This window comes from Schistocerca cancellata, chromosome 5, assembly GCF_023864275.1.
Source record: "Schistocerca cancellata isolate TAMUIC-IGC-003103 chromosome 5, iqSchCanc2.1, whole genome shotgun sequence".
Classification (NCBI taxonomy): Eukaryota; Metazoa; Arthropoda; class Insecta; order Orthoptera; family Acrididae; genus Schistocerca; species Schistocerca cancellata.
Genome location: NC_064630.1, coordinates 480,046,057 through 480,060,606, shown reverse-complemented (window position 1 = coordinate 480,060,606; position 14,550 = coordinate 480,046,057). Strand labels below are relative to the sequence as shown.

Below are 14,550 nucleotides of genomic sequence, written 5' to 3'. Positions count from 1 at the left end.
CACTACTGACTGTGCTTCTTCATGCTGGGATCTGTGTAGTACAGTGAGAGAATGAATTATCAACAGTAATGAAAACCCATTCACAAATTTATGATCCTTTTGTCACAGTTGCAATCCCATTTCATTATAACTTTGTAGCAAGTCATACATGCATCAAAAAAATATTGTCTTGACATTACATGAATCAACACCCCTCCACATACACCAAACCTGTCAGTTTCTTGACCGTCATTCATCTGTACTGACTGGACAGACTTTCAGCCGAAAATAAGCAATTTAACAACAGTATTGTATAAAGAAAAGATTGCTACTCACCATACAGAGTAGATGTTGAATCGCAGACAGTTACAACAAAAAGACTGCCATGCATATTGAGCTTTCAGCCAAAAGGCTTTTTTCCTACAGCAGACAACACAAATACATTGATGCAAACATAACTCACATACACATGACCACTGTCTCTGGCAACTGAGGCAGAACTGCAAGCAATTGTGACTGATCATTTAGGTGGTGGAAGCATGGAAGGGGATAGGTGGGTGAAGGACAGGGATTTATGAAGGTTTTTGTTGTGGCTGTCTGGGACTCAATACTTACTCCACGTACTGAATAGCAAACTTGCATTGTCATAATATTGTTGTTCTTCCATACTGGATTTTCCACTGTTTAGTAACTGACTTTTCATAACAAGTTTCGTAATAGATCGCAGTACCTTTGTTGAAACTGGGGTTGTTCAGAGTAGCATGTACTGTGAGCTCTCTCACAGACATTACAATGTGAGCTACCTCCATGTAGCCTGGGAAATCACCAAGAAGAGTACATAATCACTGCTGCACTTCATGATTCAGCAACACACATCTCTCACAATATTCATGACAGGAAAACATGATAAATTTTGGCTTACATACAAGGATAGAAACATGCGAAGCATCGTCATTTCATTTTACATCACTTCTACATTAATTAAATGCTTTTTCTTTCATTTTTGCAATGTACTTGATGATTCAAAGTACCTTGCAAATGTCAAAATCATTTCACAGGGTATATTTCCCAAATAATTTATGCTTAGGTTATTACTATAGAATAGTTTGTTTTGCTGATGAAATTATATTTTGTAGAAGAACTTGACATCTAAAAAGTTAATATTACCATGAGCTGCAAAAATTTCAACTTCGCTAATCATTTTTTGCTGATCATTAACTAATACTGATTTCACATATCAAACTTCCAGATTATAGAAATGTGTTGCATTTTGCACAAAATTTAATAGTTTTGAAAGTACTTTAAATTAATGATTTCATTGCTTATACAGTATGAAAACTTGGTAACGAATAATGATTTAATTTAACTTCAGTAGAGTAGGAACTGATTAATATATATTTAAAATGCACATGATTTACTGAGAGAGATGAAGAAATGAGTGTTAATAATATGTTGTTATCTAAAATAATATCAACATGAATTGTATGAAATAAATCTATTAAATAATCTGTGTAGCATTCATATAAATGCACTCCAACTCAGACAATATATAGAACCATGAAAGAAGGCAGGAATGGAGCTGTAGTGGTGGCAGCTGTTGAGTGAAAGAGGGCTTGTTAGATATGGTATTTAATTGATGATTGGTGTTTCAGACTATTAACAGAACTTGCCACTCAGTGAACTGCAAATTTTAAGGCTTCATAACAGTTCTAGTGATTTTTCTGGCTGTATATCTATACAGCAATCATGTGAAGCAAATTAATGATTCTGTACAGACTACAACTCTTTCTGCATGTTACATGTTTGGGCAATATTGACGAATGTGCCTATCATTACAGAAAAAAAAGCTTAACCATGAACAGAATAGAATAATATAAAAAGGCTGGAACATAATAAGAGACTAACAACTTATTTTCCATACCATTCATGAGCAAATTCTCTGTCACATACTGTGTGGTGGTTTGCAGAGGGCAAATATGCATATAGATTTATCTGTGTAATACATGTCACATTTGTAGCAAATTTAACTAACCAAAATACATCCACCTTTTTTCGGTGTGGCTCCTTTTTCATAAAATTGTTACATCCATTACAAGTCTGTGTAGAATTTCACATCTGCAATTTGCATAATTCTTATTTATTTGTAATATAGTATCAGGATAAAATGGACCACCTAAAAGTTTACTGAAATTTTAAAGTGTGATTATGTATCTCAAAATATTGTACAAGCTCACCCTCTGTCCATACAGTGCATATGATGGTCCAAAGCTAACAGAGGTATTGGCTTTGTCATCTGTGCTGACACATTTTAACTGTTTGTCATGGTGTGGTGTTAACAACAATGGAACAATATAAGCAGCCATAGCTACCAAGACATACGAAGCATACAGCTTGTACTGGTGCCATCTTGTGGGCTCATCAGGTGGAAGTTGCTTCTGTAACTGCTGCCAAAAATATGAATCACTGTTAAACTTATGGTAAAGAAAACACAGTTGATACAGTCTTATGAATAGGTTTTTGTTCTTTTTTTTTTACTTTTCACAGGTGCTATGAGATTATATGAACCAAAGCTATTTGCTCATGATACAAATCATTATGTAACTCACAGTATGCTAAAAAAACATAAAAAGGGACAAAATACAAAAACAAACTCTGCCTGCAGTAGTTATTGAATGGTTTAAGTTGCTCAGTGGCTGCTGTTACCAGCCACAAGCCTGAAAAAAGAAGGATAATTCGTGTACCATAAAAAAGTAGTCAGTCAGAGGATACTAGGAGCCTTCTATCAATCTCAAAAACCATGTTGTAATTTTGGCAGCACACCAATTGATCTTTCCTTGCATGTACTTTCAATGTGCAATAGTGGCTTGATGAAATGTACACCATTACAGCAATTACCCCTTGCCCCCAACTCAAGCCATCTGTTTCTCTTAGTTATCAGATTCTGACGGACCAGAAATATCACAGGCGCAAGGATCAAAGACATAGCCCTAACAGTAAGAAAAATGGTTATTAATTCATTACTTGACTTTCACATCTACATCTACACAGATACTCCGCATGCCACTGTACGGTGCATGGCAGAGGGATCCTGTACCACTACTTGTCATTTCCTCTCCTGTTCCACTTGCAAATAGAGCAAGGGGAAAATAACTGTCTGTATGCCTCCATATGAGCCCTAATTTCTCATATCTTATATTTGTAGTCCTTGAACACAATGTATGTTGGCAGCAATAGAATTGTTCAGCAGTCAGCTTCAAATGCCAGTTCTCTAAATGTTCTCAATAGTGTTTCTCAAAAAGTTCATCATCTTCCCTCCAGGATTCCCATTTGAGTTGCTGAAGCATCTCCATAACAATTGCATGTTGTTTGGACCTACCGGTAACAAATCTGGCAGCCACCTCTGAATTGCTGTGATGCCTTCCTTCAGTCCAACCTAGTGCAGATCCCAAACACTCAAGCAGTACTCAAGAATAGGTCACACCAGCATCCTATCTGCAGTCTCCTTTACATGTGAACCACTTTTTCCTAAAATTCACCCAATAAACTGAAGCTGAACAGTCACCTTCCTACCACAGTTCTCAAATGCTCGTTCCACCTCATATCGCTTTGCAATGTTATGCCCAAATATTTAAATAACTTGACTGTGTCAAGCAGGACACTAGGAATACTGTATCCGAACATTACACGTTTGGTCTTCTTACCCATCTGCATTAACTTACATTTTTCCACATCATGAAACCAGCTGGAAAACTTGCCACATTCATCTTGTATCTTCCTGCAGTCTCTCAACTTGGACACCTTACCGTACAACACAGCATCATCAGCAAATAACCGCAGATTGCTGCCCATCCTGTCAGCCAAATCATTTGTGTATAAAGGGAACAACAGCGGTCCTATCACACTTCCCTGGGGCACTCCTGAGGATACCTTTCTCTCTAATAAACACTCATCATCAAGGACAACATACTGGGTTCTATTATTTAAGAAGTCTTCAAGCCACTCACATATCAGTAAACTTATTCTGTAAGATTGTACCTTCATTAACAGCCTGCAATGGGGCACTGTGTCAAGTGCTTTCTGGAAATCTAGAAATATGGAATCTGCCTGTTGCTCTCCATCCATACTTCTTAGTATATCGTGTGAGACAAGGGCCAGCTGTTTCACAAGGGCGACGTTTTCTAAAACCATGCTGATTTGTGCACATAAGCTTCTCAGTCTCAAGAAAGTATATTATATTTGAGCTGAAAATATGTTCAAGGATTCTGCAGCAAACAGAAGTTAGGAATATTGGTCTGTAATTTTGTGGGTCTATTCTTTTATGTTTCTTATATACTGGAGTCACCTGTGCTTGTTTCCAGTCAGTAGGTGCTTTGTGCTGGGCAAGAGATTCATGATAAATACAAGATAGGTAAGGGGCAAATGCCGTAGAGTGCTGTTTGTAAAATCACACTGACATTCCATCCGGAAGTAATCATTTATTTGCTTTCAAATCTTTCAATTGTTTTTCTGTGTGAGTTATGCTTATTACTATGTCGCCCTTAAGGGAGTCTGTCCAATGGTCAAATGATGGTATGTTTGTACGACTCTCCTGGGTGGATGATTTCTTTAATGTGACATTTAAAATTTCAGCTTTCGTTTTGCTATCTCCAGCTGCCACATCAGACTGGTCAACAAGGGACTAATGGAACCCTTAGACCTGCTTAGTGATTTTACATATGACCAGAATTTTCTCGGCTTCTCTCCCAGATCTTTTGCTAAGGTGTGACAGTGGTAGTTGTTGTATGCTTCGGGCATAGCACTTTTCACAGATGCGTGTATCTCTACTAACTTTTGCTTGTCGCCATTTATGCATTCCCATTCAAATCAAGAGTGCAACAGCCTCTGCTTCCTCAGCATCTTCTGAATTTCGTTATTAAACCATGATGGGTCTTTTCCATCCTTTATCCACTTACTGGGCACATAACTCTCTAGACCATTATTCACAATCTGCTTAAACTTTGCCCATAATTCATCTACATCCTTCTTACTGGAACTAAGTGATGGCAATTCACTGTCTAAGTGAGACGTTAATAGACATCCTAGTCTATATTCGGCAGGTTAAAGTTGCCTCCAACCAGTATTGCTTGACCTGGGTATTTACGTGCTATTGACCGTAGACTTTGGTTCAAATGGCTCTGAGCACTATGGGACTTAACATCTGTTGTCATCAGTCCCCTAGAACTTAGAACTACTTAAACCTAACTAACCTAAGGACATCACACACATCCATGCCCGAGGCAGGATTTGAACCTGCGACCTTAGCGGTCACGCAGTTCCAGACTGAAGCACCTAGACTTTCTTTGAATGACTCTACAACTGTCACAGCAGAATCAGGTGGCCAGTAGAAACATCCAACAATTACCTTGGTTTCACAAGCCCATGTTATACATAACCATATGACTTCACTGCCACACTCAACTTCGACCTCAATAGACAGAATATTTTTGTCACTTGCAATGAACACTTCCCTTCCTGTGACCTCTAATCTGTGTTTCCCACATACATTCCATGACTCACTAAGTATCTCAGAGCTTTCCACTTTGGATGCCAGCCAGCTCTCAGTCCCAAGAATAATTTGATTGTGAGAGATTCCCTGGAGGGCAGCAAATTCGGGAACATTATTACGAGTACTCCAACAGTACACTGATAAAATTGCAACAGTTGATGTGTCTTTATTCTAAACGTCATTTGACTTCTCCTGCTGCATATCGACTGTCATGCGTTCATCAGAGCCCACTACACTACTGCCTAGCATAAATAACCCTCATGTGCACTCCGCAAGTACTCTCTAGCTGAGTAGCTACTTCCTTTGCATAGCACTCCCCCAACCTATCAGGCCTATCAAGGGAAGTCCTACTAATACCCACACGATAATGCAGGTTTAGAAACCTGCAGCCAAGACCATCACAGAGTCAACAAAGCCTTTGGTTGAGAGCCTCTACTCGGCTCCAAACCAAAGGACCCCAATCAACTCTGGGAACGATGCTGCAAATTTCGGGCTCTGCCTGCATCCCACATCCATCACAGTTCCCTGGAATTGACACATTTTGCAGGGAGAATGTTATAAGATTCCCTTGAAAGCCATATAGAACCTGCATTTATTCACTGTGAAATGACTGAAAGCTGTTTTTAATAACAACAGTTTTCATACATGATATGAAGCATGGTAATGGGTTATGTTTGTAGTGTTTCCATATTTTTGTCAACCCCTTGCATGTAATAATAAAAATTTAATACCTTATTACACTACTAAACACACCATTCACTGCCAGAACAAGACCTATTCTTCAGGCCTGTGAATACATTTGCTTGTGCCTTGACAATGAGAAATTAGTTTTGTGAGGTATCCTATGCTGAGCTATAAAAGGTTGAAATTGACAATCATAGTAAACATCCAGCATAATAATTAACTTCATTGTACAACAACTGATAATGAGTAAAGAATGAGTAAGATACCAGCCATGGAATATCACCGTCCTATCATTTGACTGAAAGGATATAGGAAAATCATGGAAATACAAATCAGGTAGCTAAAAATATCTGAATGCTCCTTACATGATCCATTATTTCAGCTTCTCAATTTGGTAACAACTACCACAATACAGTCAAATGACCTAATCTCTAATGAAGAGTATGTCACTATACTGAAATACTTCAGTCAGACAAACTAATAACAACTGCCTATATCTACATCATGCATGCGTAAACAGGGCATTTTAATTTCCATTTTTGTCAGTGAATTAAATTGGTGGAATACAGTTAAGGATTTAAGGTACTACTCATGGGAAATAATGCTGTTCGAACTCAGCTGTTTCTCAACCTAACTTCCTTCGAGTCTTTTTTTTTTCTTTTTTTCATTTATTTCACATCCTTGAGAACCATTTGACTTGGGATCTATAGAAGGTACATTAGCATATTTGTTTTCCTTGTAAATATTTATTGTATATTCTTGTTTTTTTTCTGATATGTTTTACATCCTAAAAGATTCCTGTCTATGGACATATTGGAATTACCATTATAAATTTCTGAGCACTACATAAGAATGTGTCCATAGCACAACAGTTTTTTTCTCTTAGTAGCAACTGTTTATTCTTTGTAAACAAGTTCATGTTGTCACTATAACAAAAGCAACTAAATATTTGTCATGTCAGTCTAATTAGTCCCAGCTTTTAAATACAGGAGGCCTACATGAAGTACAGGATTTAATAGACTGTGTGACCTTTGTGATTCACAAATTTTTCATTTGTAGGCAAAATATAAATTTTCTACCTGGACTGAGCTACCACAAAATGTTATTCCATTACATCATCAAAGCACAAAATCATGCAATGTTAGCATGTTCAATTTTCTTTTCTTGAAATGTTGAGAATATGCACTCAGATTTTTCAAGTATTGAATATGTGCCTCCATAGTCAATCTGTAGTGCGACTACAATGTGATCGGCTGTGACAAATTAGCCATGTATACTATTACATGAATACTGGCCAAATAATTGTCTAAAATGCATGTATACCAAAGTATAGTAATTGTATACCGATATTTATGCGAAACACATTGTGGCAATATTTTACAGTACAATAACGAACTTCGGAAGAGCTACTGAGAATACACCTCTTCTACTGAACAAGTGCTCATAGCTCATAAGGCACACATTTTAAAGCTCACATTTATTAGACATTTTTTTCTGGTTTGGTTCACACTAACTCCTCCCAAAACATGGTAAACAAAGAGTTTGGATTCAAAAATGGTAACTGGATGCAATTTGTTTTTCTCATTTAGAAAAAAAAAGGCATTTATTTTCTATACAGGAACTTAAAAGATATTGGACATCATCATTCCGATTGGGTCAACCCAAAAATACCACAATTTATAGTTTTCCTAAAAGCTCACTGCCACTGTAACAGAACTAAGTCTATGGAGTAAGCCAAGACACATGTATAACTGTGGTGAAGCCTCAGTTTTCCATGAGCTTTCTGAAACTAGAGCTGTTCGTGTCAAAATCAAATGTAAGACTAGTTATTCTGGATGATAAAGCACTAGTCTTTTGTTGTTTGTCAGAAGATGCCAATGAATTGTGCATTTGAAGAGAAGTATGTAATGCAAACCTGGCTCAACAGTGGTATGCCTACACAGGCTACAATGTCAGCAAATGAACGAAGCAGATAAAGACCACGCTATTTTTAAACTAGTTCCAAGATATCTCTTTAATGGATATTGGCTCACAGAGGCGAGCATTGTTTATTTATGATGGACATGCAACCTACATTTCAAGTAAATTGATCCAGATAGCTCCAAACACAATGTTACTGTCAAGAAGCTGCCACCTCACACCAATATTTTACAACCCCCAGCTGCCTGTGTTTCATTGTTGCAAACATAATGCACCTCCTCTGAATCGACAACAATGGAAAAACTGATGTGTGTTTTAATGACCATAGAAAGGAAATGAAGATTCAAATCGGACTAATAAATCTTATATGTAGTATAGACTGGCTTGGTCCACTTTTCCCCAAAATCTTTACATAACTGGGTACATACGATGGGATTTTTTTCGTTTCAATTTTCCTTTAAATCAGAGAACTTATTAGATTATTTCAATGAAAATGTTTCATTCTATAATGAAACACTATTTTAAAGATTATCTTCAATCAAACACATCTAACTACAGGATTTAACGCATATCCAATAAGTTACGGTTGTACAATCGCAGCAGTTACTCCGTTCTTCCTTACCAAGATTACTACGAATGTTCCTAGACCGCACTGTTTTATATTGGTTTATAAATTGGTGTATACTGATGTTTCACGGAAATGGTTTGTGGATTCATGAACCTCTGTACTGTCGTCTTTCACCTCAACACAATGCTGCCTTGGTCTCTTTAAAGTATAGGTCAATTGGTTCAGTTGGCTCTGAGCACTATGGGACTTAACATCTATGGTCATCAGTCCCCTAGAACGTAGAACTACTTAAACCTAACTAACCTAAGGACAGCACACAACACCCAGCCATCACGAGGCAGAGAAAATCCCTGACCCCGCCGGGAATCGAACCCGGGAACCCGGGCGTGGGAAGCGAGAACGCTACCGCACGACCACGAGATGCGGGCTATAGGTCATCCCTTAACAATTTAATAAGAGTGAACAATTGCCTCCGATCACTATCAAATCATGCTCTGTAAATTGCTACATCTAGGTTCCAAAGGTAGAAGCAAAAATTGCTGTCGGAATAGTTTTGTTAGTCGATGAAAACAATAAAATTGTTAGATGAATAACCTTTCCAACAGCAACCTGTTCTGCTCCTGTAGCATACGATTCCTTTTCGCCTTTTGAGGGCATACCAGATACCTATATAGTTGCTAATGTGGATACGACGGTACTATGATTTGTAAAAGTACAAAAAACTGTTCGCGGCGCTCTGGGGTGAGCTACAGCACATTCTTTCGAGAACAGTTTTGCCTGCATGCCACAACTTCTGTCCCCATTCCCCACTTATAAGAACATAACAAAAGCGTTTGACATTCGAGACACACAGGTGTTTTAAGCAATCGATCATATGGGATGTAGTTACCAATATCGATAAAATAATCGACTATATTATTGAGAAAGTACCTTTAAAATAGTGAAGTCAATCCATGCTGGTTTTAACTGAATGGCAGCTTTCATCACCTCAATTCGCTATACTTGAACATGAAAAATGTTCTACATTTTTATAACAGATAGATAATCAGTGACATTCCACGTTTGTGACTGAAACGCTGGACATCAACCGAACGGAAAGAAAGACAACGTAACCGGCAAAAGGAGGCATGCTTGCTCTAGAAGGAAAATCAGCACAACGTCACATCAACTAGCCCAGAACCGACAGGGCAGAGTGAGGTTACAAGATACTATACTTGAAATTAAAAGTAGGAATGTAATGTTAGAATTAAGACCGATTCACATTTGATGGAATGGAATGGGACGGAACGCCCAAATATTCCAAATCAATACACATTGTACACACGTCGGTGTCTTCAATATGACAGCATCGCGTTGCTGGCAAGTACTAGGCAGCCCGACTCGCACAATTGCTGCTGCACATTAAAAACAACGCTCTTTTACTGTATGATACCTGAAATTATGTGTTTAATATCTGTACACAATAACGAAACAGTGGAATATTCCCCTTTAAATACCCAAAAATGTAGCTTTGAGAAGACGTATTACCCAATTTACATGGGGCTCCCAAAACCGGGTTTCGTAAACTGATTTTCGAATAGCGCTTCTGAGTTGTCATGTAAACATTTCAAAATCGCTTCTGGAAATCCGCTTCTGGTTGCCGGTTTTCCAATTCCACAATCAATTGTCGCACCCATGTAAACGAAACCGGTTTAGAAACATGCTTGGGCTGTCAGGTTTTGTCTTGTTTTTAAAATTTTTTGCTAACATGGACGGAGTGACTTTTGGTATTGTGGCGGATAAATAGAAATATTAGACTGAATCTGTTTACACCTCGTCTAACCGAAGAGAAATAGTGATTGTGCTGACTAAAACATAAACTGTTTTCCAGGCGCCATATTTAACTGGGCTAGCAAATCCGCTTCAGACCTTAACATGTAAAAACGACAGCGAGAAACAGTTTTCGAAATTCGGTTTTCGTCTTTCGGAAAGAGGTGTCGCATGTAAACGTAGTGTAGAAATCAAGTTCCATATAGACAGAGCGTGCTCATACATAAACACAATGCCAGGATCAATACAAATGCGCAAGAACATGTCAGTAATATTATTCCCGTTCAGGAAAGTGTACCGTAGGTCTCTAGAAGAGCGTAGCGTTCCAAAGGATTGGAAAAGAGCACAGGTCATCCCCGTTTTCAAGAAGGGGCGTCGAGCAGTTGTGCAGAACTATAGACCTATATCTCTAAAGTCGATCAGTTGCAGAATGTTGGAACACGTATTATGTTCGAGGATTATGACTTTTCTGGAAACTAGAAATCTACTCTGTAGGAGTCAGGATGGGTTTCGAAAAAGACGATCGTGTGAAACCCAACTCGCGCTATTCGTCCACGAGACTCAGAGGGCCATAGACACAGTTCCCAGGTAGATGTTGTGTTTCTTGACTTCCGCAAGGCGTTCGATACAGTTCCCCACAGTCGTTTAATGAACAAAGTAAGAGCATATGGACTATCAGACCATTTGTGTGATTAGATTGAAGAGTTCCTAGATAACAGAACGCAGCATGTCATTCTCAATGGAGAGAAGTCTTCCGAAGTAAGAGTGATTTCAGGTGTGCCGCAGGGGAGTGTCGTAGGACCGTTGCTATTCACAATATACATAAATGACCTTGTGGATGACATCGGAAGTTCACTGAGGCTTTTTGCGGACGATGCTGTGGTATATCGAGAGGTTGTAACAATGGAAAATTGTAATGAAATGCAGGAGGATCTGCAGCGAATTGACGCATGGTGCAGGGAATGGCAATTCAATCTCAATGTAGACAAGTGTAATGTGCTGCGAATACATAGAAAGAAAGATCCCATAACATTTAGCTACAATGTAGCAGGTCAGCAATTGCAAGCAATTAATTCCACAAATTATCTGGGAGTATGCATTAGGAGTAATTTAAAATGGAATGATCATATAAAGTTGATCGTCGGTAAAGCAGAAGCCAGACTGAGATTCATTGGAAGAATCCTAAGGAAATACAATCCGAAAACAAAGGAAGTAGGTTACAGTACGCTTGTTCGCCCACTGCTTGAATACTGCTCAGCACTGTGGGATCCGTACCATATAGGGTTGATAGAAGAAATAGACAAGATCCAACGGAGAGCAGCGCGCTTCGTTACAGGATCATTTACTAATCTCGAAAGCGTAACAGAGATAATAAACTCCAGTGGAAGACCCTGCAGGAGAGCCGCTCAGTAGCTTGGTACGGGCTTTTGTTGAAGTTTCGAGAACATACCTTCACCGAGGATTCAAGTAGTATATTGCTCCCTCCTACGTATATCTCGCGAAGAGACCATGAGGATAAATTCAGAGAGATTAGAGCCCATACAGAGCCATACCGACAATCCTTCTTTCCACGAACAGTATGAGACTGGAATAGAAGGGAGAACCGATAGAGGTACTCAAGGTACCCTCCGCCACACACAGTCAGGTGGCTTGCCGAGTATGGATCTAGATGTTAATGGGCAAGGAATTGCGATTCATTACACTTGCTTTGAAACGCTTTTCTTGGGAACTGTACGTTGCTTTACTGAATACATTACATTTTTACTAATGTCAAGTATATTGTGTACTTTACATCTTGCTCATAGTATACTGTGTACTTTACATCTTGCTCATATATTAAGGGGACATTGTACTTGAAATTCGTTGATATTTGACATTTTCTGTTTTCTACTCCATAATGTACTTTGGACTTTCCTGAACATTTTGGTATATAATACATTAAAATCAGACAATTGCGAGACTTTCAAACAATATTTTGATTGTTGACGTGTGACTCAATTTTAGCGGCTACACATATACTGCCACAATTGAGCAGTCATATCTTGGGAACTACACAGTCTAAAAGGCTGTGAATGCTTTGTTTTGTGCCTACTGCTACGTCTGAGAAGTTGGCACTACGAACCAACAAATCGGTCCTTTTTTTATACTAGATCTCGTTGAAAGTAGTGTGATTATTGGCTATTTTTGTAGTAAGCTAACTTCTATTGCTTTTTATACGTAACTAAAATGACTAAGCATAAAAGTAACTCCAAGAAACGCAAATTTGCCTGTAACGGATATGTGAGACCCTCATTTTCTTCTGAAGTACCTGAAAACACATTTGCTAGCAGTGAATGTTTCTAAAGTGACCACGCCTCCTGGTGCACCGAAAAGGAAAGCAACTTTAGAAATGGGTGACAGTGGTAAAAGTAATGATATTATGGACAGCGTCATTATTGATCTGCAAAACCTTGCATAAGTTCTTTCTGAAACTGTCTGTTGATGTCTTTGTGGTGGTGAAGTTAAACTTTATGAGGATATTGGAGCTAGAAGAGGTGTTGTGTCTAAATTAATTATTAAATGTCAGAAGTGCAAAAACGAAAAACCATTTAATACTTCATCAAAGTGTTCAGCTAATGAATTACATGAAGCTAATGTGAGACTGTCCTATGGCCTTAGATTCATTGGTACAGGTGCAAGAGATGTTCTGTGCACTGTGTTGAATTTGTCAAAACCACCTTCTAGGTATACATAATATGTAACAGCAATTTGAGGACTCTGTAAATGCTGTGGCTGGAGATTCACTGGTTGCTGCTACATCAGAAGCCGTTGAACAAAATGAGGGTGACACAGGCATCAGCATTGCTGTGGATTGATTCTAGCAAAAGCGTCGGTTTAGTTCTCCTAATGGTTTTACATCTGCAATAAGTAATGACACTGGAAAAGTTTTGGATTTTGAAGTTGTCAGTAAGTACTGTCAAGGTTGTACAGTGCGCCAGAAGAACATATTACTTCATAAACAGCCATAAAAAAATTTTGATGGCGCAATTGGAGGAATGTAGGTAAAAGTTGCAGTTAACACTTTCCAGCATTCGCAGAAGGAGAGAGGTGTCAGATATCAGAATTATTTAGGTGATGGAGACAGCAAGGCTTTCATTGCAGTACAAAACAGTAAGCCATATGATGTTCCTATACAAAAACTAGAGTGTGTAGGACATGTAAGATTTGGACAGAACACAGCCAAAGGACTGTGGGACCTGGATGAGCTTCGTGTACATGAAGCAGAGTTAGCTACTCAGCAAATGACAAAAATAAGCAAGAAAGAAAAGCAGGATGCAAGCACTGGGCTGTTGTGATACTGAAGAAGGTACAGACTATGGGCCAGGGCAATTCTAGTGCATAAAAGATGCGGAAATGTAAGTCTGTATAAGAATTTGTAATAAAAAAAGGTTTAAACCTCAATATCTCTGAACTACATTTTTTGCAATAAATGACCTGTTTTCTAAAAAAGTACTTATGATAGAGACATGAAATTTTCACAGTATGCCAAGTGTGAGATTTACCACATATGGAACTAGAATAATTAAAATGTCCTGAGTTGTTTTGTTTTTATGTTCATTTATTTACTAAATTCTGTCAAAAATTGAGTGTTTGAAAAAAAAGATAACATGCCCCACAATATAATTTTAGTAATAATTCTACTTCAGTGTACCTAGAAAGGTGCATTCAATAATTATGGAAAATTGTAAGTTGGTGTCTTAAAAAGTTTCCAAGATAATGGGTCCCAAATTCGATAATTTAACATTGGCAGCATAGGACATACAATGTCCACTTAATACAATTCGTTTTTCGTTTATCAGTCCACAACTCCTTTTTCATTCATTAGTCTTTAACTGCAAGTATTAACACAATTTGGATACATCTCGGTGTGTCTATAGGAAGTTTATCAATAGCAGCATTACTGATTACCATAACTCTTGTTACAAATTGCACGAGGGAGAGTTAGATTATATGAAATGACAGGGAACTTGGTACAGCAGTGTAATAGTTCTCCCCTGAATATCTA

General features: G+C 38.2%; 1 protein-coding gene across 3 annotated transcripts in view; it reads right to left on the bottom strand.

Moving 5' to 3' along the window:
* LOC126187482 (probable tubulin polyglutamylase ttll-15) overlaps positions 1 to 9,545 on the bottom strand; it is a 65,265-nt gene extending 55,720 nt beyond the window's left edge. The window contains exons 1-2 of one of the 3 annotated variants that reach the window (XM_049928588.1): positions 9,291 to 9,545; positions 2,214 to 2,423 (exon numbers count right to left, since the gene is read on the bottom strand). In XM_049928588.1, the coding sequence (XP_049784545.1) occupies positions 2,214 to 2,423; positions 9,291 to 9,353 (273 nt within the window). In that variant the 5' untranslated portion in view covers positions 9,354 to 9,545. The remainder of the gene's footprint in view (positions 1 to 2,213; positions 2,424 to 9,290) is intronic. The other 2 variants (XM_049928589.1, XM_049928590.1) reach the window with 2 other exon arrangements.
* Between the last annotated feature and the right edge of the window lie 5,005 nt (positions 9,546 to 14,550).